General features: G+C 48.8%; 1 protein-coding gene across 2 annotated transcripts in view; it reads right to left on the minus strand.

Moving 5' to 3' along the window:
• The window catches only part of svild (supervillin d), a 32,731-nt gene extending 14,741 nt beyond the window's left edge, over positions 1-17,990 (minus strand). For both annotated transcript variants that reach the window (XM_076151694.1, XM_076151693.1), the window contains exons 1-4: positions 17,674-17,990; positions 7,047-7,568; positions 3,519-3,553; positions 627-691 (exon numbers count right to left, since the gene is read on the minus strand). In XM_076151694.1, the coding sequence (XP_076007809.1) occupies positions 627-691; positions 3,519-3,553; positions 7,047-7,450 (504 nt within the window). In that variant the 5' untranslated portion in view covers positions 7,451-7,568; positions 17,674-17,990. The remainder of the gene's footprint in view (positions 1-626; positions 692-3,518; positions 3,554-7,046; positions 7,569-17,673) is intronic.
• Between the last annotated feature and the right edge of the window lie 85 nt (positions 17,991-18,075).

Consider the following 18,075-nt stretch of genomic DNA (forward strand, 5'->3'; position numbering starts at 1 on the left):
GCTCGTGACTAGATCTTCCATTCCTCTGCATCTCCCAGCCTTCTTAGACTGCTGCCTCCACGCTGCTCTCAGACCTCCGAGGATCGCATGTGTGAAGTCATGACTTTGGCCAAGTGAGCGTCCAGGTGCGGGACAGCTCAATGCTCTATGGAACAGCTCTATTTGTTATTAATGGAGCGTTCTTCCTGAGGAGAGTGTGAGAGTGTGTGAGTGTGTGTGAGTGTGTGTGAGTGTGTGTGAGTGTGTGTGAGTGTGTGTGTGTGTGTGTGTGTGTGTGTGTGTGTGCTTTTCAAGCGCACACCAGCTGCACTCTGGACGTCTAAATGTGCATTTTACAGTAAAGTTGTCAGCTCTGAATTTAATCAATACCCTTTTTTTTTGCGCTACATCTTAAAGCAATTAGGCTCATTACATACACCTGTACAATCCAATATAATGCCTTTTGCTATAATTACTACCTTTGCGAGGCTGATAAAGTTCAGCTTTTGTTGGTATCGTGTCTGAGAGGTCGGTTGATTCATGATGAAGCTACACATGGGCTGGACAGAATATAGAAAAACACCTCACGACTTGCTTACGGTTCAAAGTGTGTCGTGGATCAAGAGGCGAAAACAAAACGTCTGTACCTTATGAAGAGGCATTTTGGAAGCCGCATTCCTCCTGGCTGCAGAGTCTGTAGGCGTCTCATCAACTGAAAAAAACACACACACACGCACAAGGCTTACCGCAGATGCATCCATGACACACAATTACATCATTCATTTAGACAGCAGGGATAATCGCTTTCTGACAAATGAAACCGCACACTGGGAGCCACTTGAGAAGGACGGCGAACATCAGCACAGCAGATTTAAGAGACTCATCACAGCGCAGAGGGGACGGGGTGATTATATGACCGTTAGACAACAAGGGGGGAGCTTCTTTTACGAGCCTGGCTCATTCCTGAGGCTGTAGCTGTCCTTCTAACATCTGTGTTTGCGGCAGGTAAAGCAGTGAGTCAACCACCTCGATATCCACACATGCACAAACATCTCAATCTACCAAAACAAGCTGAGGGGCGTCGAGCGGCTCTGACGGATGTGAATCGGAGCGCATGAGAGCGCAGCGGACGAGCGTGCCAGTCCTGTGATACCTCTCCTCCTAATCCGGTCCGAGCCCGTGCTACACCCCTCACATGACGCACTGTGAACCAGGAATTAAAGAGGGGGAAAGTCCCCAGCCCTGAAAATCCTTTGACCGTTTATCTCAGCAACTAAAGAGTTCAGCGAGGTGTGAAAATGGATACCGTTCCAAGAGGAATCCTGTTTAGTTTTGGGTGCCGTGCGTCATCTGGACAAATCTTTTAATCTCGAGGTGAAGGAAACCGTTACAGAATCCCAAAACAACCAAAAGAGTTACAGTAAGTCAGCTCAAGGTAAATCAATTTTTATTGCCTTCACAATGGGATGTTTCAGGCCAAACTAATCTCCCCCCTCAGAAGTCAAATCCTCGATAACAAACGTGTATCTCCCACCCCCCCCCCAAAAAAGAAGCAGCTGACGTCTAACCGCCTTTTGTTTTGCTTCGTGTTTCCAACTTCCCTGCTGCCCCCGACGGCAGCTTGATTTAGTTCCCGGTGATGAAACGTTACACATTGCAGACTGGTGATTCCACTCCCGAGCAAACTCTCTCTGGTTTTGACTCGGGGCCAAGACTTTTCACATCGTCCTTTACGCAACGTCTGAGAGGGAAAGGGAAAAAAAAGAACCACTCGAGCGATGGAAAAGGCTCCTCTTAAGTTTACTGACGCTTCCATAAGTATTATCATCCATCTGGTATGACTGCTCAGTTGGAGCTCGCAGAGAGAGGCCTTTGTGCGGGCTTGTGTAACTATCACCCTGCAGGGTTTGTGAGTAGAACGGTGCCTGCCGGGTGTATCCATGTTGTATTCTTTACAGGTCTGTACAGCTGCTTACTCCACGGCTACACGACGACACGGTACCTGAAGTGAAGTTAAAGTGTGGCATGATCCCAAGGAAAAAGCGCTCTTAACTGTTTGCATGTGGAGCGTTGCAGGGTGCGTATGGAATGGAAACAGATATCTTGGTGAGGTGACAGGATATGCTCTGTATAGGCCCGAGTTGGACGTTGTTCTGCATAGTTGAGGGATTGAGGAAACTCCTGATGCGACCATGCGAGGCGTCCTGGCTCGAGACGTGGACGCTCCTGCCAGCCTGGAGAGGAACCGCAACACGTCCAGCTCTCCCTTCTACTCTCCGTACCTCTTATTCACACCTGATGCTGTGTTTTTCCTTACGCAAGATATACACATGCTGAGAAACCTTGGGAATCCATCAGTAAGAGAACAAACAGGTTAAAGAGCTGGAGAGCCGGTGAACGTTCTGAGCCAATGCACAGCAGTCAGTAAAACATTAGTATCCTCTGACTGTTCCTTTCTATCTTCATGCTGCGTTTTCAGTTTAACAACCTCCATCATAGATTAGACCCTTTTTAATGTAGTGAACAGAAGGGAAAGCCTACGCTGCTGCAGTACGACAGGCAACGTGTGTGTAAGCAGCTCACTGAAGTACATACACTATTACATCGTCACGGTTTGGTTCAAACGTAGGATTTGTTTACAAATGGAGATGCCGGCTGCTTTATTTGCTGGTCATGCTTGCTGTATAGTTTTACACGCGCCAATATGAAGCTGGAGCTCTGAGCAATACCACTTCCTGATTAACTTGCTGGGTAAAGAATTGTGTGTTTACCTTGTTGTTCAAATATGACATGTAACGCAATATTACGCAATATGTCCTCTCTTCAGTTTGTTGGTTCTGACAATTCACACACCACAAAAACCTGCACCCACGTAAACACAGCTTATTTGTAAGGAGGCACCAGATGGACAAATTGACCAGTCAGATCAGATCAGATCAGACAGTGAGGCAGACGAAACACATCCAGGGAAGAACGCCAACGCCAGAGCCAGCGGACAGGCAGGCAACCAGGCGGACTGACGCCTGGGCTGAAGGCTCAGGTGGCTAAATGGGAGTCAGGGAGAGCCGCCAGCAGCCTCTGTGTGTGTGTGTGTGTGTGTGTGTGTGTGTGTGTGTGTGTGTGTGTGTGTGTGTGTGTGTGTGTGTGTGTGTGTGTGGGTGTGTGTGTGTGTGTGTGCGCGCAATCTTGGCAATTTCCCCCGTCTTTCTGTTGGAGCAACCTCCAAATTTAGCCGGTAATGATAGCTTGCTGAAACACGTTCCCATTGTGAAAGCATACAATCAAAACTTTGCACACGGAACAGAAACGTGAGAGAATACGCACGATAAACAAAAACACTGAGTCACACACATGCTTTAAATCACGAAAAGGGCCAAAAACAGCAGCGATTAATGAATTTGTACAATAGGAGCTGCGACCTCAGCGCGACTGCCAATATACCTTCCATACTGTGCAGGCGGGGAAGTGGTCAGAGATCAAACAATGAGCGTGGAACAATAGAGGACCTGAGCGCAGTGAAAGTGGAGAGTTCGTCTTACCCTTTGTCTCCTCTGGGTCACGGGTTTCCAGCAGCCTGGGACCAAAACAGAGACAGGGGGGGGGGGGGGAAGAGAGAGAGAGAGAGAGAGAGAGAGAGAGAGAGAAATGAGGTCAGTCTGTAACTGAAGCCTGCAAACTACACAGATTAAATATATATATATATATATACCATTTAAAACACACACACACACACACCTGCATGCATGCAATAATCACATAGGATACACACATTCAGGCAATATACTACACAACATACAGTCCACGGTGGCAATGATGCGGCGGCGGCGGCTGTGTAGTGCCTGAAGACGCGGCCATTCATCTCTAAGTAATGGGCGTTAAATATGGACGGGGACAGCAGCTGCCTGTGATGATGTAACAGGAGGAGCAGGAAGAGGAGGGTCTGCTTTCAACACAATGGAGCGTCAGGGTGGACATCTGGGTGGGGGGGTTAAAGGTCACTTGGGGAAGGGGACACTAATTCGATTGGAGGAGTCTAGACGCTGGTGTACCATCACTCTGCTCATGATTCTGATCTCATTAAAGCTATTTGTCATTTTCCATCATGTAAACACCATAACCGGACTAAAATGGGGATCAATTCTCCAGTTTACAGTCGTCATGAACATTCTGTGCATGCAATTCGCCGTCAGCATGTAGACAAGACTTGATTCCAGGCATTGATGATGTCATACTCCTGCAGATTGAGCTACAGTAGCGAGCGAGAGTGAAGCTGAACACACATTCAAATCAAGGTAGCACAGTCATTAATCACACACGTTAGGACGGTGAACTCCCTCTACTGTTCTACACAGAGTGATGTCACACACACACACGCGCACGCGTACATGCGGCTCAGAGCGATGTAATGTAATAAGGGTTATAAGACTACGGAAGGAAGTAATCACAGGATCTGCATCGTAAGGAGATCTGAGTCTTGTTGTCTCTAATTTGCTTCCTCGACGGCAGGAGAGCTCAGCACTTCATCTGTCAGGAACCTTTCCATTAGCAGAGCTGAGCCAGTAAGACCGCGTAAACAATAATTAGCCAGCGTTCACGTTCGCTCTTCACTTTTTAGAGCTACGGTAACACTAACAGTCATTTTGTAGGGAGCGGTGCCAACGAGCCGATCAGTTTGTGAAACTCGAAATGCTGCCGGCCTCACACACACACACACTAGTGTGACTTTCTGACCGTGTTGCTCAAGTAATGAATATCTTTATATCCTTCAAAATAAATGTCAGTTGCATGGAGAGTCTGTCATCGCGTCTGGAGTAGCCGGGTCGTCAGGAGGAGTCAGCGTGCGAGCGAGTGAGGAGAAGTTGGGATTTGACGTCTGGCTTGAAGATGTGGACTGGCTCTGCTCCACTGGTCATGGTTAGTTCTCCACTTCCCCACCAATAAATTGTTTGTGTGTAGTACAGGCACATCTTTTGTCTGTAAGTCAGGCGTGCCAAGTTCAAAGGGTGCGGCTTTGTAATTGAACTCCTTAGACCAGGGGTTAGATCGGGGGCAACATTCAGCCCAATTTAAACTCAAGTGTAAATTCTACATGGATCTAAATTCTGATCCAGGCCTCAAATTGTCCCGCATGAACAGACAGCCTGCAGAATGAAGCTGTGGTACAGTACAGGACAGGTGTGACTTACATGACTGAGGGCTGTATGTAGTTACAGTAACAGGTGACTGGGGAGGATTCCTGTCACAGGCAGATAAACTTGTTGACACGCTAGTTTTCATTATCATTTGGACGGCTGAGCTCCAGTTTCCTTCTTGCTATTCCTGTCCCAGACAAGACACACACACAGGCGTACATTTCACCTGAGGTCAACTAAGCGTGCACTGCTCTCAACAGGAAACGCATGCGAGTCAAGCAGAGGACTGGGATATGATGTCATACACTGGTGTCCACTGTCCTGTCCTACAGTCAAAGCAGTTATCAGTGTGTCTACACACATGATTGCACAGCTGGACTGTGACAGCAAATGTCAAGACTGAGCAGATTAGCAGTCAGAGTGACACGCGGGCGAGAGGACGATGTCAACACATCAGCCCTTCCTTCCTGCTCTCTAATTAAAGATACAGTCCGCTGCTCTGGAGTGACTGTACCACTACTCCAGCTGTTTGCCAAACATCCGGTGGCAAACTCAACATGGCGGTGAGTCATCAGAAGTTGTCCATAGGGGACTGGTCTTGGGAACCAGAAGCTGATCTTAACTGGATCAATTCTCTTAGTAACTGCAGCACTGGACCCCAAAACCGTGCTATGAGCAGCTACATGACTGAATATGATGAAACTAGAACCACAATAACCTCACCTAACCTTCCTCTGCCAGAGAAGCTGACAGGAGATTTTATAGCAACGATCTGCTGCAACACGTCCCACTGCACACACACTGTTTGTTTTTGGCCAAGGTATTACCACACAAGGCAGGGTTCGTCAAATCTCACTGACTTACTAATAGGCTATCAATCACCCTTATCTCAGATCAATAAGCGTAGGGCAGGAGGAGTTGGCAGCGCTCAAGGCTACACTCCCAAATCTCTGTCAAAACTTGGTTTGGTCACAGTTCGACCCATCCCAGTTCTTCTCTCTCTCCACATGTCTCTCCCCCCGCCCCCCCTCGTTCCTGCAGGGCGCCTGTCAAGATCAGACAGGCCTGGGCTATGTGCACCCCTCCCCCCTCCACCCCCCCACCTTGATTACAGCTCAAACATCCCAAAACCAGGACTGGACATGTTTGGCTCCATCTGTGTGCAGCATTCACCATCATTCTCTGGCAAAAAAATCATCTCTTGATCTCCCAGATCACTCTGACACTTTCTGTTTGTTATTAATTCCCAGGCATTTTAAACATCTGAACCCTCCCCCCCCCCTCCATATGACAGCTAAGCGAACCATAACAAGCAGCATGCTTGTAATCACAGCAGAACATACCATGGCAGAGTCCAGTATGGCAATCCTCTGCTTCACACACACAAGGCCAATTTTGGAAATGTTAAGACGTGGTGTTTACTTCAAAGAGGCAGATAAGCTCTTAGTGTTCTGCTAATGTGCTCACTTGTTGTGCTTCCTCGCTCATTTGGAGCTGGCCCGTCTTCCTCCACGGCCCTAAACACACTGCAGATACTGATTCTGTTGGATCGAGGCACCGGCCGGACGTGAGATACAGATACAGAGCATCCATTCGCATGTTCTACGTTTCGAGGGGTGTGTGTGTGTGTGTCTTGCTTCTATTACGGAGGGACATTATGCTCAAAGTTCAAACAGATTCCCATCTGGAGCCGTGTGTGTGTGTGTAGTGCTGTGGAGCACTCTGAGTGTAACTGGAGTCACAGAGACATACAGCACATGAATATTTCAGATGATTACATTACTTTAGAACGGCATTCTCTTCCTAAGATGTAATCTGGAGTCTGAGGGTATTTGTCTAATGAGCGTCTCCCTGACCGGCTCAGGCTTTCATGTGCCCAACCAGGCTTATGTCATGCTGTTACACGAAGGTTGTGTCGAATTGGAATGAACGTACCTGGAATGAGAGGGCGGCTTTGAGGAGGACACAGCTTCTGATCTGGAGGAGAAAGCTGTGTGGGTCGTCTGGTGTCTGGTAGTCTGTCTGGTGCAGCCCGGGTCTTGACTGGGGTCTGCGTCGGTGTGTTCCACAGGTTCCACCGCTCTGTTCTGCAGGCCCCTCCTGGTGTAGCTGTACTCCGATCCATTATCCTCACATTTTTCCTTGTCCTTGGTTGTGGAAGATAAAGCTTCGGATGACGAATCTCCAATTCTCCGGTCCCTGCGGACATATTTGGAGGTGACGTCTTCTGTGTTGCCGTAGCGCTCGGCGAGCTCCCTCCTCCTCTCAGCCTTGTAGCGGGCGATTCGTTCAGCCTTGGTCTCTGCGGCCGAGCTCTGCAAGGTGTCTATTCCATCCATATTGCTGTCCCTTCTGTTGAAATGCAGTCAGAGTTTGGGGGAAGTGAGAGGATTCCAAGATGCTTCTCTGTCCTAATCCCCTCCAGCGACGTCTCTCTCCATCAAAAGTGTACCACTGCTGCAAACAAGAGAAGCAGACATCATTAGTGCCTCATTGCTATGGGGTCGAGTTGCATATTGAGGCTCTATAAAGCTGGTCCTGAGACATGTACGGGTGTCCAGCTTCCATTGGAAACTGTCTACGGTTGCCTCAGCTGCGGAGCTCTGAGCCGAGCCGAGCCCAACCCTGGCCCGGCCAACACCTCCCCCTGTGAGCATGATGTCAGTCAACTCTGCTCAAAGACAACCGACCACCGCAACGAGACTCTCACATAACCTCTATTCCATCCACTCACATGGAGCGGGGCTGGAAAGATGGAGGGAGGGAGGGAGGGAGGGAAACAGACATCACACACTTAATTGAGGAGTTTGTGACTAATGCATGAGCTCACACAAAGAGGAGGTACACAAAGAAACTGCCCATATCAATAATAATTGGGGCTTTTTGTTAACAGCTTCACACCAATAAGCACCTTTGTTATGCACGTCTCCCTTCCAGATGAAGCGGAGGGAGACGGCCCGTTTGGCCCGATGCCTCAGCGAGGGAAGTTACAGAAAATAAAATTGCGGCACGCTTGTTGACACACTTTTATATTACAACTCTGGACTGTTCAACGGTTATGTATTTAAAACAAATGAGGGCGGTTGAGTCGAGTGCATTTTGTTCCGACAAGTATTCACAGGGCGTAAAACCTCACCGCCGATGAAGAAGTTCCAAAATTTGCTAAGGCACTTAAGTGCATCGCCAGCTGACAACGGCAATAAAACGTATTACGTGCGCTCACTTTCTGGCGGCTCCACACCGAGCACGGAGGCCTGCTTTTAAACGGACACTTCTCACTGCGCAAGTATGCAAACGCTGCTTTGGGGCTTCTGCCCCGTAGACAGTCCGGGAGCACAGGAAAGATGGAGGTAGGAAAAGGGTACGTTTTATGTTCGAGCGGCACAGGGGGTTACTACAGCAACAAAGCTCATAGCCAGGAGCGGCGCTGAGGGACACCGTATGGGAGTTATACATCTGTGCAACGCTAGTAATGAGAGTACAGGCAGGAAAGAAACGGGGAGGGAGAGAGAGAGAGAGAGAGAACGAGAGAGAGGAGGTGGCTTTGGTTAGAAAGTGTAATAAATGAGCCAACTGCCTCTTCTGTAATGACGTAAGGCTCTTGCAGCTTGCCAAATGCAGCACCTCTGACCCCTGAGCACCTGATGGGATAAAAAACAAAACCCAAGCCGCAAAATAACACAGAGGCTCGGTTCCCTTTTAAAAAATAAAAAATATGGCTTTGAAATATTACCCAGGAAATCACCATCTGTCACGGTGAGTGTGTGTGTGCGTGTCTTCACCCCGACCTCTGGCCGCCCTCATCCACCTAACATAGCAGCGCTCCTTTAAATCATGATGAACGGCCGTCGCGTCTCCCTTGTGCAAGTTTAAGCCACAAACTGTAACTTTGCTTGACATTTGCATGCCGTCTGTTGCTCTTTTTAAAAAAAAGAGAAGAAAAGAGAAACGCCTGGCCTCTTAAATGTGCAGGCATAATCAATTAGCAGTGGTGCATCCATCCTGAAGTTATTTCTCCAACCTTACAAATCAAAACTTTGAGCAATTAAAGATCAAGTGAAGCCTGACGGAGGTTGTGAACTCTCAACTGAACACTTCAATCTATTGTATGGGATTCTAAGTTGAAACGAAGCTGATGAAGGTTCAGAGTTGTGGCTCTCTTTCACCTAAACTCACAGTTATTTAGATTCAAACCAAATGTGCATGGGGAAGCATGCATGCAAATCTCCTTAAGAAGGCAAAGGATTCCCGAGGTTGGAAGTCTTCCTCTCCCTTAACATAACTTACCTCAGTCACTACCTATAAAAGGACTGCACAGCGCTACACTAAAGCTTGACCACGCTGATCCAAAACATTAAGCTTGCTTTGTTTGGACGCCTCCTCTGTTGTGTTAAGCAACAGGGGGACTAGAACACAGTGGTGAGTCATACATTAGAAGTCATCACCGCTATCAGCAACTGGTGAACTCACCCCAAGATGTTTGTTTTGGTAGGTGAACTTTACCCATAATGGTCCGTTTAAGTAAAAAAGAAAATGTGTGAGGCAGAACACATTGAGAGGTTCTAGATAGGATCGAATGTACAAAGAAACAAAGGTGGCTTTTGACCGCACAACCTCAGGTTTATCTGTTACCAGTTCTCCTCCTCGGGTGGGGGGGGGGGGTGTACACAGACTGCTGCTACTCCGACGGCTGGGGCGCTCGCTGACCTTCTGTTGCCGCGGAGCCGTTGCGAGCTATGAGAGGAAGATCTGTCTCAGCGAAGGCCAAGTGTCACGCTTCCTGAGCACCCCCCGTATCCTCCTTCATAAAAGCTCAATTAATCAGAAAACATTACTCACACACTGGGCACAGGTCCACGTCTCTCTAGAGAGAGGGGACAATGAAGGGCAGGGAGATAACGCTGAGTGGAATCAACAACCACACTTCCCTCCCCCTTCCCCTTACATATTCAATATCAGTCTGAAACCTTCTAACAGAAGGGATATACCACCAAAGGAAGCGGTAAACCACCCAAATATAACCTCTCAGCTCTCCAAATACCCTTCACATGAGTCTGTACTACACCAAAAACATCTCAGTGCTATCAACATTCCTCCCTGCACCCGGCAGAAAGTCCACACAGAGCACAACGAGAGCTTGACAGAACTATGCCCTGGAGACAGATAATCAAGTTACTGATGTAAGAATGAATGATGAGCAGAGTTTAAGCTGAACTCGATTTACTTGATTTAAAAGGCAGGGGTATGTTCCAGGCTCTGGGATTCAACCAATCAGCCCTTATCCTCATTACTCACAGCCCACTGTTGGCCCTATCTGCATGTGTGAAGTAACAAGGCGCCTCATGGGAAAGCATACCTGTAGTGCAGCTTCATAGAGACCACATGCACACTGACTAGAGGATTCACTCCAAGACCAGGGGGCCGGTCAGGAATCAGCCCTGGAGGATGAGACTGACCTGAAGCTCCTCGGTTTGCGGATTCTTTCAGAATTCACGTGTCCGTGCAAGAGTATGGAGCAGGAATGCAGGCTCCACCCCACTCGTAAACACTGGATCTGCATGGGAAGGTAGAAGGATATGAACCGTACAAACAGTCTGGGCCTAAAGCCATCAACGCTCAGACTTCCATTTATCGAGACAGTGGCATTTCCTTTCGGATCAACCTTGTAGCCAGAAGCTCCGAACAAAACCTTGATGCAATGACACCAAGGTGCAGGGAACCTGTGCAAAAAGGGCCAAGCTTACACAAGAAGGGCCAATGTTTTACTTTGAAAACCTCGCACAGCGCCACGACCTTTCATCAGGTGCTCCAACATCTGAAACAGATTGGATTTTGGGACATTTTGCAGGCGAGGCATCCAAATGAATGTACGCTGAGCCCCGGAGAGCCTTTAAGACATCAACTTTCCCTTCACCGTATGAAGAGAGAGAGACGGCCGTTAAAGATGGAGCCAGCTCCGACGCACATTCTTCCTCGGGGGGGAAGAAGGGTGGAGAATGGAAATATCACTCCGCTAAGAGAACCAGGTGCCAGTGCGTCGACTGTAGAGCAAGACTGCCACGCCATTGCTTCAAAACTTCTTTAGTGGTTCCAGCTCAGAGGGATTTCAGGGACCATAAAGTCATAAAACATCCAAATACACTCCAGTTGCATTACGTTTACCCACAAGTCTCTCAAAATCTTTGTACCTCTGCAGCTGTGTCCCGTAATAAAACAAACAGGGCATAATAGAAGGGTACAGGGCACAGACTGGCACGTCCCCAGCAGTTACTGGGAAAACACGCGGCTCGCCTCTGCTCCCTGAGGGTGTGTACATACAGTATATGTTGCCTGTTTGCGAGCGGGGCTGCGGCTGGGGTCACGTGACCAAACGACCAGAGCAAATACATTACGGGTCATCAATCAAACAAATCCAATAGCTCCATATTTCCACGTATCTCACACCCAATCTATCCCACCGACCCTATTCCATCTACACACAGCCCAGAGGGGGGGTGAGACCGGGGTGTGTCAGCATACACACTATACCATAATCAGCCACATACTGACTGGCCAATGTGTTCCTCATTATTAAGCAATCTTTCTGCATTTATGGCAGTTTAAGGGCCCTGGCTGTAGCTAAAGGCAGAGTGGGTTGTTTTTTTTTAATTGCAACTGTAGCGGCACTGAGCAGTAATGGAGAGCTTAAGGAGGATGCTGACAGAGGGGCTGTGTTTTCTAACGCGGCCCCCCTCTATTTCACATGACTCAACAATCCCCCCCCCCCCCCGAGCTGGAGCTGGGAGAAAAAAAAACGAAAGAAAACGAGGCGAGAGGGGTTGAGTTGAGTGACAAAAGAAGGGAGAGCGGAGGAAGAGGAGTGCGCCGGGGAAGCGTGCAAAACAATGACGGGGAGGAAGAAAGGAGAGGCCTGAGGAGAGGATGGTGGAAACAGGGAGGGGGGGGCGGGGGATGAACTGCAGAGGTCAGAGGAAAAGAGGGGGGGGGGGGGGGGGGGGGAGAAAAGGCTTTTGTGGGGGTGGATGAGATGACTTTGTGGGGCATGTGTCTCCAGGGTGCCAAGGGGCCCCCGTCTGGTGGTGCTGAGGGCGGAGGAAGAGGAGGAGGACGAGGGGCAAAAACAGGGCCAGAGACAAATCCGTTTCTCCCTCCCTCCCTCCCTCTGTCTCTCACTCACCCATCCACCCACTCACACAAACACTGTCAAATCCTTTTTACCAGCAGTCCCGCTGACTGTAGCCGCTCACCCGTGAGGCGGTTGACATAACAGCCCCCCAGATAGACGGGCCTGTGCTGTGAAAACTCTACTGACCGGCTACAGCCCGGGCTATAATTGTCACCAGACGCACGAAGCCTCTGTCAGGGGGCGCAGCGTTTGATAAATTCCAAATGTTCATGGGAGTGTGTGTGCGGTGCGTGCGTGCAAAAGTCTCGCAAATGTGTCACATTTTCTTTTCTGTTTTTAAGCTCTTTGTCCGAGCCTTCCGGCCGGCTCTGTGCCGCATTCAAAGGACCCATTAAATGTGACGTATGGGAAAGCAAACAAGCACAACACACCCGCATGCAACGTAAAAAACAGGCCACACACACACACACACACACACACACACACACACACACACACACACACACACACACACACAGTGGGATGGGTGGGGTTTATGGGTTTATCTCACTGGAAGATCCTCTGCTAACATGTAAACACACAGACACACACACACACACACAGCCAAAACACACTGCAATGTGCTAAGTTTGGATTCTACTGCGAGGGTTAATGTAGGCCGGGCGCAGGCACGCACACGGGCCTTTTATAGGACTGATGTAGTAGCTCCATTTAAAGCAGCGCCGACAGTCACGCCTCCCTTTGATGCACGCTGATTTACAGAACATGTTCCCTCGGCCCGACAGAACCTCCTCGGTGCTGTGTGTGTGGAAGCTAAGACGAGGGTAAGAGAAGTGAACAAGCCCGGTCATTCGGAGCAGAAAAATCAGTGCAGATGTTTGGATTATTTCTCCTTTTCCTTGAGGAGTTCACACACACTTCCTTCACTGCTTTCTGAAAAACAAATTTCACAGAGCACCAAAACAAATCCTTGTTTATCGAGTCAAAAACAGCGTGGAACACTTTGCAAAAAGACAAAAAAGACAGAATACAAGGTCATAGTGGCCCCGCCACGAAAACGATGACATCACCTCATTGTTCACCAAATGTATGACACCGAGTCACCAAAGACAACACACTGATTTCTATATGGGTGTTATCATGCAACCCCTGCCCATTTTCTACAGTACACAGACTCTGGGCCAGGCGCTGAAACGCACAACGCTGTCTCCTGTCGGTGCTTCTCTCACGGCCAGAGACGTTCCTCACCCTAGAAACCGACTAATGTGATTGCTCCACTTGTCAACTACTTATCAGCCTGGACTTCATCCTCAGAATGGCGCCTTACAAGATACAGACACGGCTGCACACAAGAGAGAGAGAGAGAGAGAGAGAGAGAAAGAGAGGAGACACGAGAGGCGGCAGGGGGGCTCACTGGGGTGGAATGACTCATCCAGTGAATCCCCATCATGGGGTCTCAGTGTTTCGCTCTCGTGTCCACTGTTCGGAGCAAACACCATCTGGCCAGCTGGAATGCAACTGAGTGGTGGACGGAGGGGGGTGGGGGGGGGGTGAGGGTCTCCTGTCCTGTGCGGGGAGGGGGGGAGGGGTTATAGCTCAGAGGGCGAGTATTTACAGTAGAGGTATTAACCGTTTCAAACCAGACAAACAGCAGAGACGTCGACTTATCTGTTCAAACAGGAACAAGAGCAGAAATCGGGACCCACAACTGCTTACTCATTAGAGGTCAATGACATTTCTAACAACCAGTAAATGTGCCCTGTTGCTTAATGAGGGTTGCACATCATTAATGGGAGCGTGTCTCTGTCAGTATGGGGAAACTCTACATCAGCACACTACAGTCAAGCCCGTACGGTCGCTATGCACGGAATAACTTCTATTATAGATTTCTGTTTTGGTCGACTGCCTCCGTTAATTTGAATGTTGGGTGGATTTGCTAATAGTGAAAACCTTTCACTTGTTCCTGTGGGGCCGACGTGTGTGTGGAGGTCGATGGAGGAGCAGAGCTTTGTGTTGTAAACTACTCGTTCTGTAATATGCGTTGGCTCCACTGCAGGCGTTTTACTGGCAATAAAATTCAGGAAAATATGCCGAATCAGCAAGGCTTCATGTTATTTGGACACTCTGCCCGTTTTAGTCAAAGTGGGATCAATTCCAGACGACCTGTACAACGCCCGCTTCAAACTAAAGTGCTGCCGAGTCCAGACCTGCTTGTTTGGAACCTAGCCAACTATTACTCACATGGACACTGAGGCAGTAAACCCCTGATTGACAAACGCACAAACCGGTGCCCGTAAACTCACAGTCTAAGCCCTCTGATGTTTGTTTTTCGGGTTTTATTTCCCTGGGATGACGGCGTCAGACAGATCTCTGCTGTGACACAAAGCTAAGACAAGGTGAAGCGTGGCGTAGGAGAGAGGCCTCCCGCTGTCGGCGCATGGAAACCATTACGCCTGTGTGCCTTGAATGAAAGTCAGAAGTGCAACCATATGTTATGCAAGTGTTGGGCCTATGCTCACTGGCGACGTCATCCCAAACGAAGCTTTGGCTGTGCGGTCGCCCGGGCCAAATACAGTTAGCGATCTGGTGACAAAGCTGGACGCCATCCACTCCGACTGTGAGCGGAGTTTATAAATATGTCTCGGTGGAGATTAGCCCCCGGGTAACCTCCAGCAAATCATCCCGGGGGGATTCCTATTGCTCACTTTGTCACATCCCTTCTCCTTAACGCAAATATTTGTACTGCAGGAGGTTTTGGCAGCAGAGCCGACACCAAAGCCTACAGAGGGCAGAGCGCTGAGGAACGCTGGGAGCAGCGCAGAGGGGAGAGGCTTAGTGGGTGGATCTCTGTGATTTGCCTGAGTTTTTAGCAGACAGATTTTGCATCTCACTTAACAGTCTGTCTCTCTCTCTCTCTGTCTGTCTGTCTGTCTGCAGGTCCAGAAATTTTGAAAACCATTGTTGAAAACCACAATTACCCACAACATTTGACAATTTTATTTTGTAAGATTCCAACTCAGCTAATGGACACACACAAAACAAAACTCCACCACAGCATGCTGGCAAAACAGCACCGACTGGTTACATTAAACACAATGAGATGACCAGGTGACCGGGCGAGCGGCCTCATGCGGGCGACCACCGAGTAATCCCGAGCTTTAACTTTGTAATGAAGGGAACATCCTTCCATTGAAACCACTAATTTGGCTGTTTAAATCTCACAGAGCTCAAACAAGTTCATGCTCCAGCTCGCCAGGTTGCGACACTCAACTCAATCAGAACAAAAGCTGAGTGAGTAAGTCAACATTAAACAAATACACTTGAAACCTTTCATTAAAAACTTCCGACATTGCACATCTGACCCTTGCTCTCGTTCATTTGTAATCTTGGTGATCTAGGACAAACATATATCAGGCAGAAACCATTCCTTATTACAAATGTCCTGTATGTGTGTCTCTCCACCTGAAGCCCTCATCCAGCATGAGCTCCTCCGCCCTGCAGAGCCCTGTCAGCGCTGCTCGGTAACAGGATCCCTACACAGGCAACACAACACCGCCCGCTGTTTGACACGAGGCGTTCAGGTGAATGACAACACTTACCACTACCCTTAACAACGCTCACTTCTGCCTCGGCGACAACGCCAGGCCTGTGTCTTTGTTTGGGGTTCTTTACACGGTGCGGCAGAAAAGGCAGGTAAAGACGCAGCTGAACCGTGTGGGTGGGAGAGGAGGAGGAAGAGGAAAATGAACACAGCCACTCCCTGCTCGGACACGTTCCGTTCCAGCTGCTCGCTCTGCACTCACCAGGGGGACTTTGCTTTGGTCCACCGAGCGTGTTTACTTTTCAAAACTATTTTACACACACAGACGCCGATTGTTGTCTTATCGAGGTATTCCGTCTGTATTCTTTTACTGCGTGGCTCAACACCGGCGTGGAGGAGGAGGGAAGGTTACGGGGGAATGCCTGTTGTGACACAGCCGCTGCCAGAGATGCGGCACGATGGGAAAATTACAGTCTGGCAAACCTCAAATACCATCGCCCCCGGAGAGGAAGCAGCACATAATGAGGTCGATTGTATCCACCCTTTGAAAAAAAAGTCACAAGTACTCTTAAAGTTATTAATAATGCAGGTTGTTGTACTTTCTAGGGGATATTTGGTAACCGAAGTCACTAGAAAGAGGTATGGCACGTTCATAGTGTGTTGTAAAGATGCAGTATGACCAACTTCAATCGATATTTACGATATGGAAACAGCACATATTTGCAGAGTCTCAAGACGAGTCCCAAGTGCCAGTCAGTCTCAGTTTGAATCAACAGAACATGACAGCTGATAGGAAGAATCACCGGCCACAAAAGACAAAGAATAAACACTTTAATAGAACACAGTCGCCCGATTCTGCAAGATCAAACGAGCCTCATCCATCTTTATGTACACATTACCCAAGGAGTGTGCAAGTATTTGTACTAGGCTGTCACGCTGTTTCAACACACAAACATCAATCTGATCCCAACACGATGTAACCACGCGCAAGCTCAAATCACTGGGTTTGTTGTGAAATTACGCACATATTTCATCCCAGCAGAGATGGGAAATAGGGTTGTGTACGGAGACACAATTGTCCCCGAAACCGTGGCGGTGCGTGTGTTTTGCTTGGAGATATTAGCTTCCTCTCACTTTCTTATCCCTTTTGTTTTCACAGGTGTTTTCGCAGAACACGAAACCCCAAATGCTCGCCTGCTCTCTGGTTTTGTTTGCAAAGGGGACAACGGAGGGGAGGGAGGGCAGCTCGGGGTCTCACTTTGGACCAAGAGGGGAGGCAAACTCCACTCGGCCAGTCTCTGGTGACCACTAGCACTCCTGGGCAGCCTGCCAAGTCCAAAGACAGCAGGTTAAAGGACAAAGCTGGATCGACTCGGGAGCCTAAGTCAGTGTGTTAGGCCCCAGCAGTCCAACTGAATAATTCAAAGGCATATTCACTGGGAGTACACACATAGGGCACCTTTAACAAAAGTGTATGTTACTGTGGGCTTAAACGTCATAAGGGTTTACTACACAATACAATACAATACAATACAGGAAGCAGCGTTTTCTTTCATGGTGTAAGTCATATAACACCACCAAGCTAATGATTAAGTAAGGAAATTAAATTGACCAATGCGGTGACAGCTGGTGTGAGCCTAGGCGCAACAATATTGCGACATTTAAAAAAACCAAAGCGCATCTACGCACGGTATTCTTGTACATTTAGGGCACGTAACGCAAAGCACGTAGCGTACAGTACGTTCGGCGTGTCGGTTAAACACCTGTCAAAACACCGTAATTTGCAAACAGGAAACCTCGTCCGTGCGGTGGGAGTGACAGCGGAGTGAGTTAGACTGCAGTGACACAAACATTACCGGGATGTAAAGTGAGTATAGAGATAAACCGAGACTTACCTGGAGTCCCCATACGTCTGAATGCACCGGTTTAGTATAAATGAACAAAACAAGGCGCCGGTTCGAACACAACTCGACGAACCTAGCTTGAAACTTCCTTAACTCGCTAAAACTGGATGCTGAACGACCCGGCTGCAGCGACTTCTCGACTTAACGTACAGGAAAGCGTGACTAAACCGACACTCGTCTTCTTAAGAAACGCTGCGGTTGTCTACGCTCATCCTCTGTGGAGGTCGTGGGACGTTACGCGGAGACTCGGCTCCTCCTGACCGGCCAGGTCCCGCACAGGCAGCGGCGAGCGAGTGTTACAGTCAGACCCTGTCGCTGCACACTTAAAATGCTTCCTTGATGCTGATTGGTCCAAACTGCAGCGAAGAGGCAATGCTACCTTCACGTGTTTCT

Source organism: Genypterus blacodes, unplaced genomic scaffold (assembly GCF_046128005.1).
Source record: "Genypterus blacodes isolate CSIRO-AG114 ecotype Tasmania unplaced genomic scaffold, CSIRO-AGI_Gbla_v1 ptg000055l_1, whole genome shotgun sequence".
Classification (NCBI taxonomy): domain Eukaryota; kingdom Metazoa; phylum Chordata; class Actinopteri; order Ophidiiformes; family Ophidiidae; genus Genypterus; species Genypterus blacodes.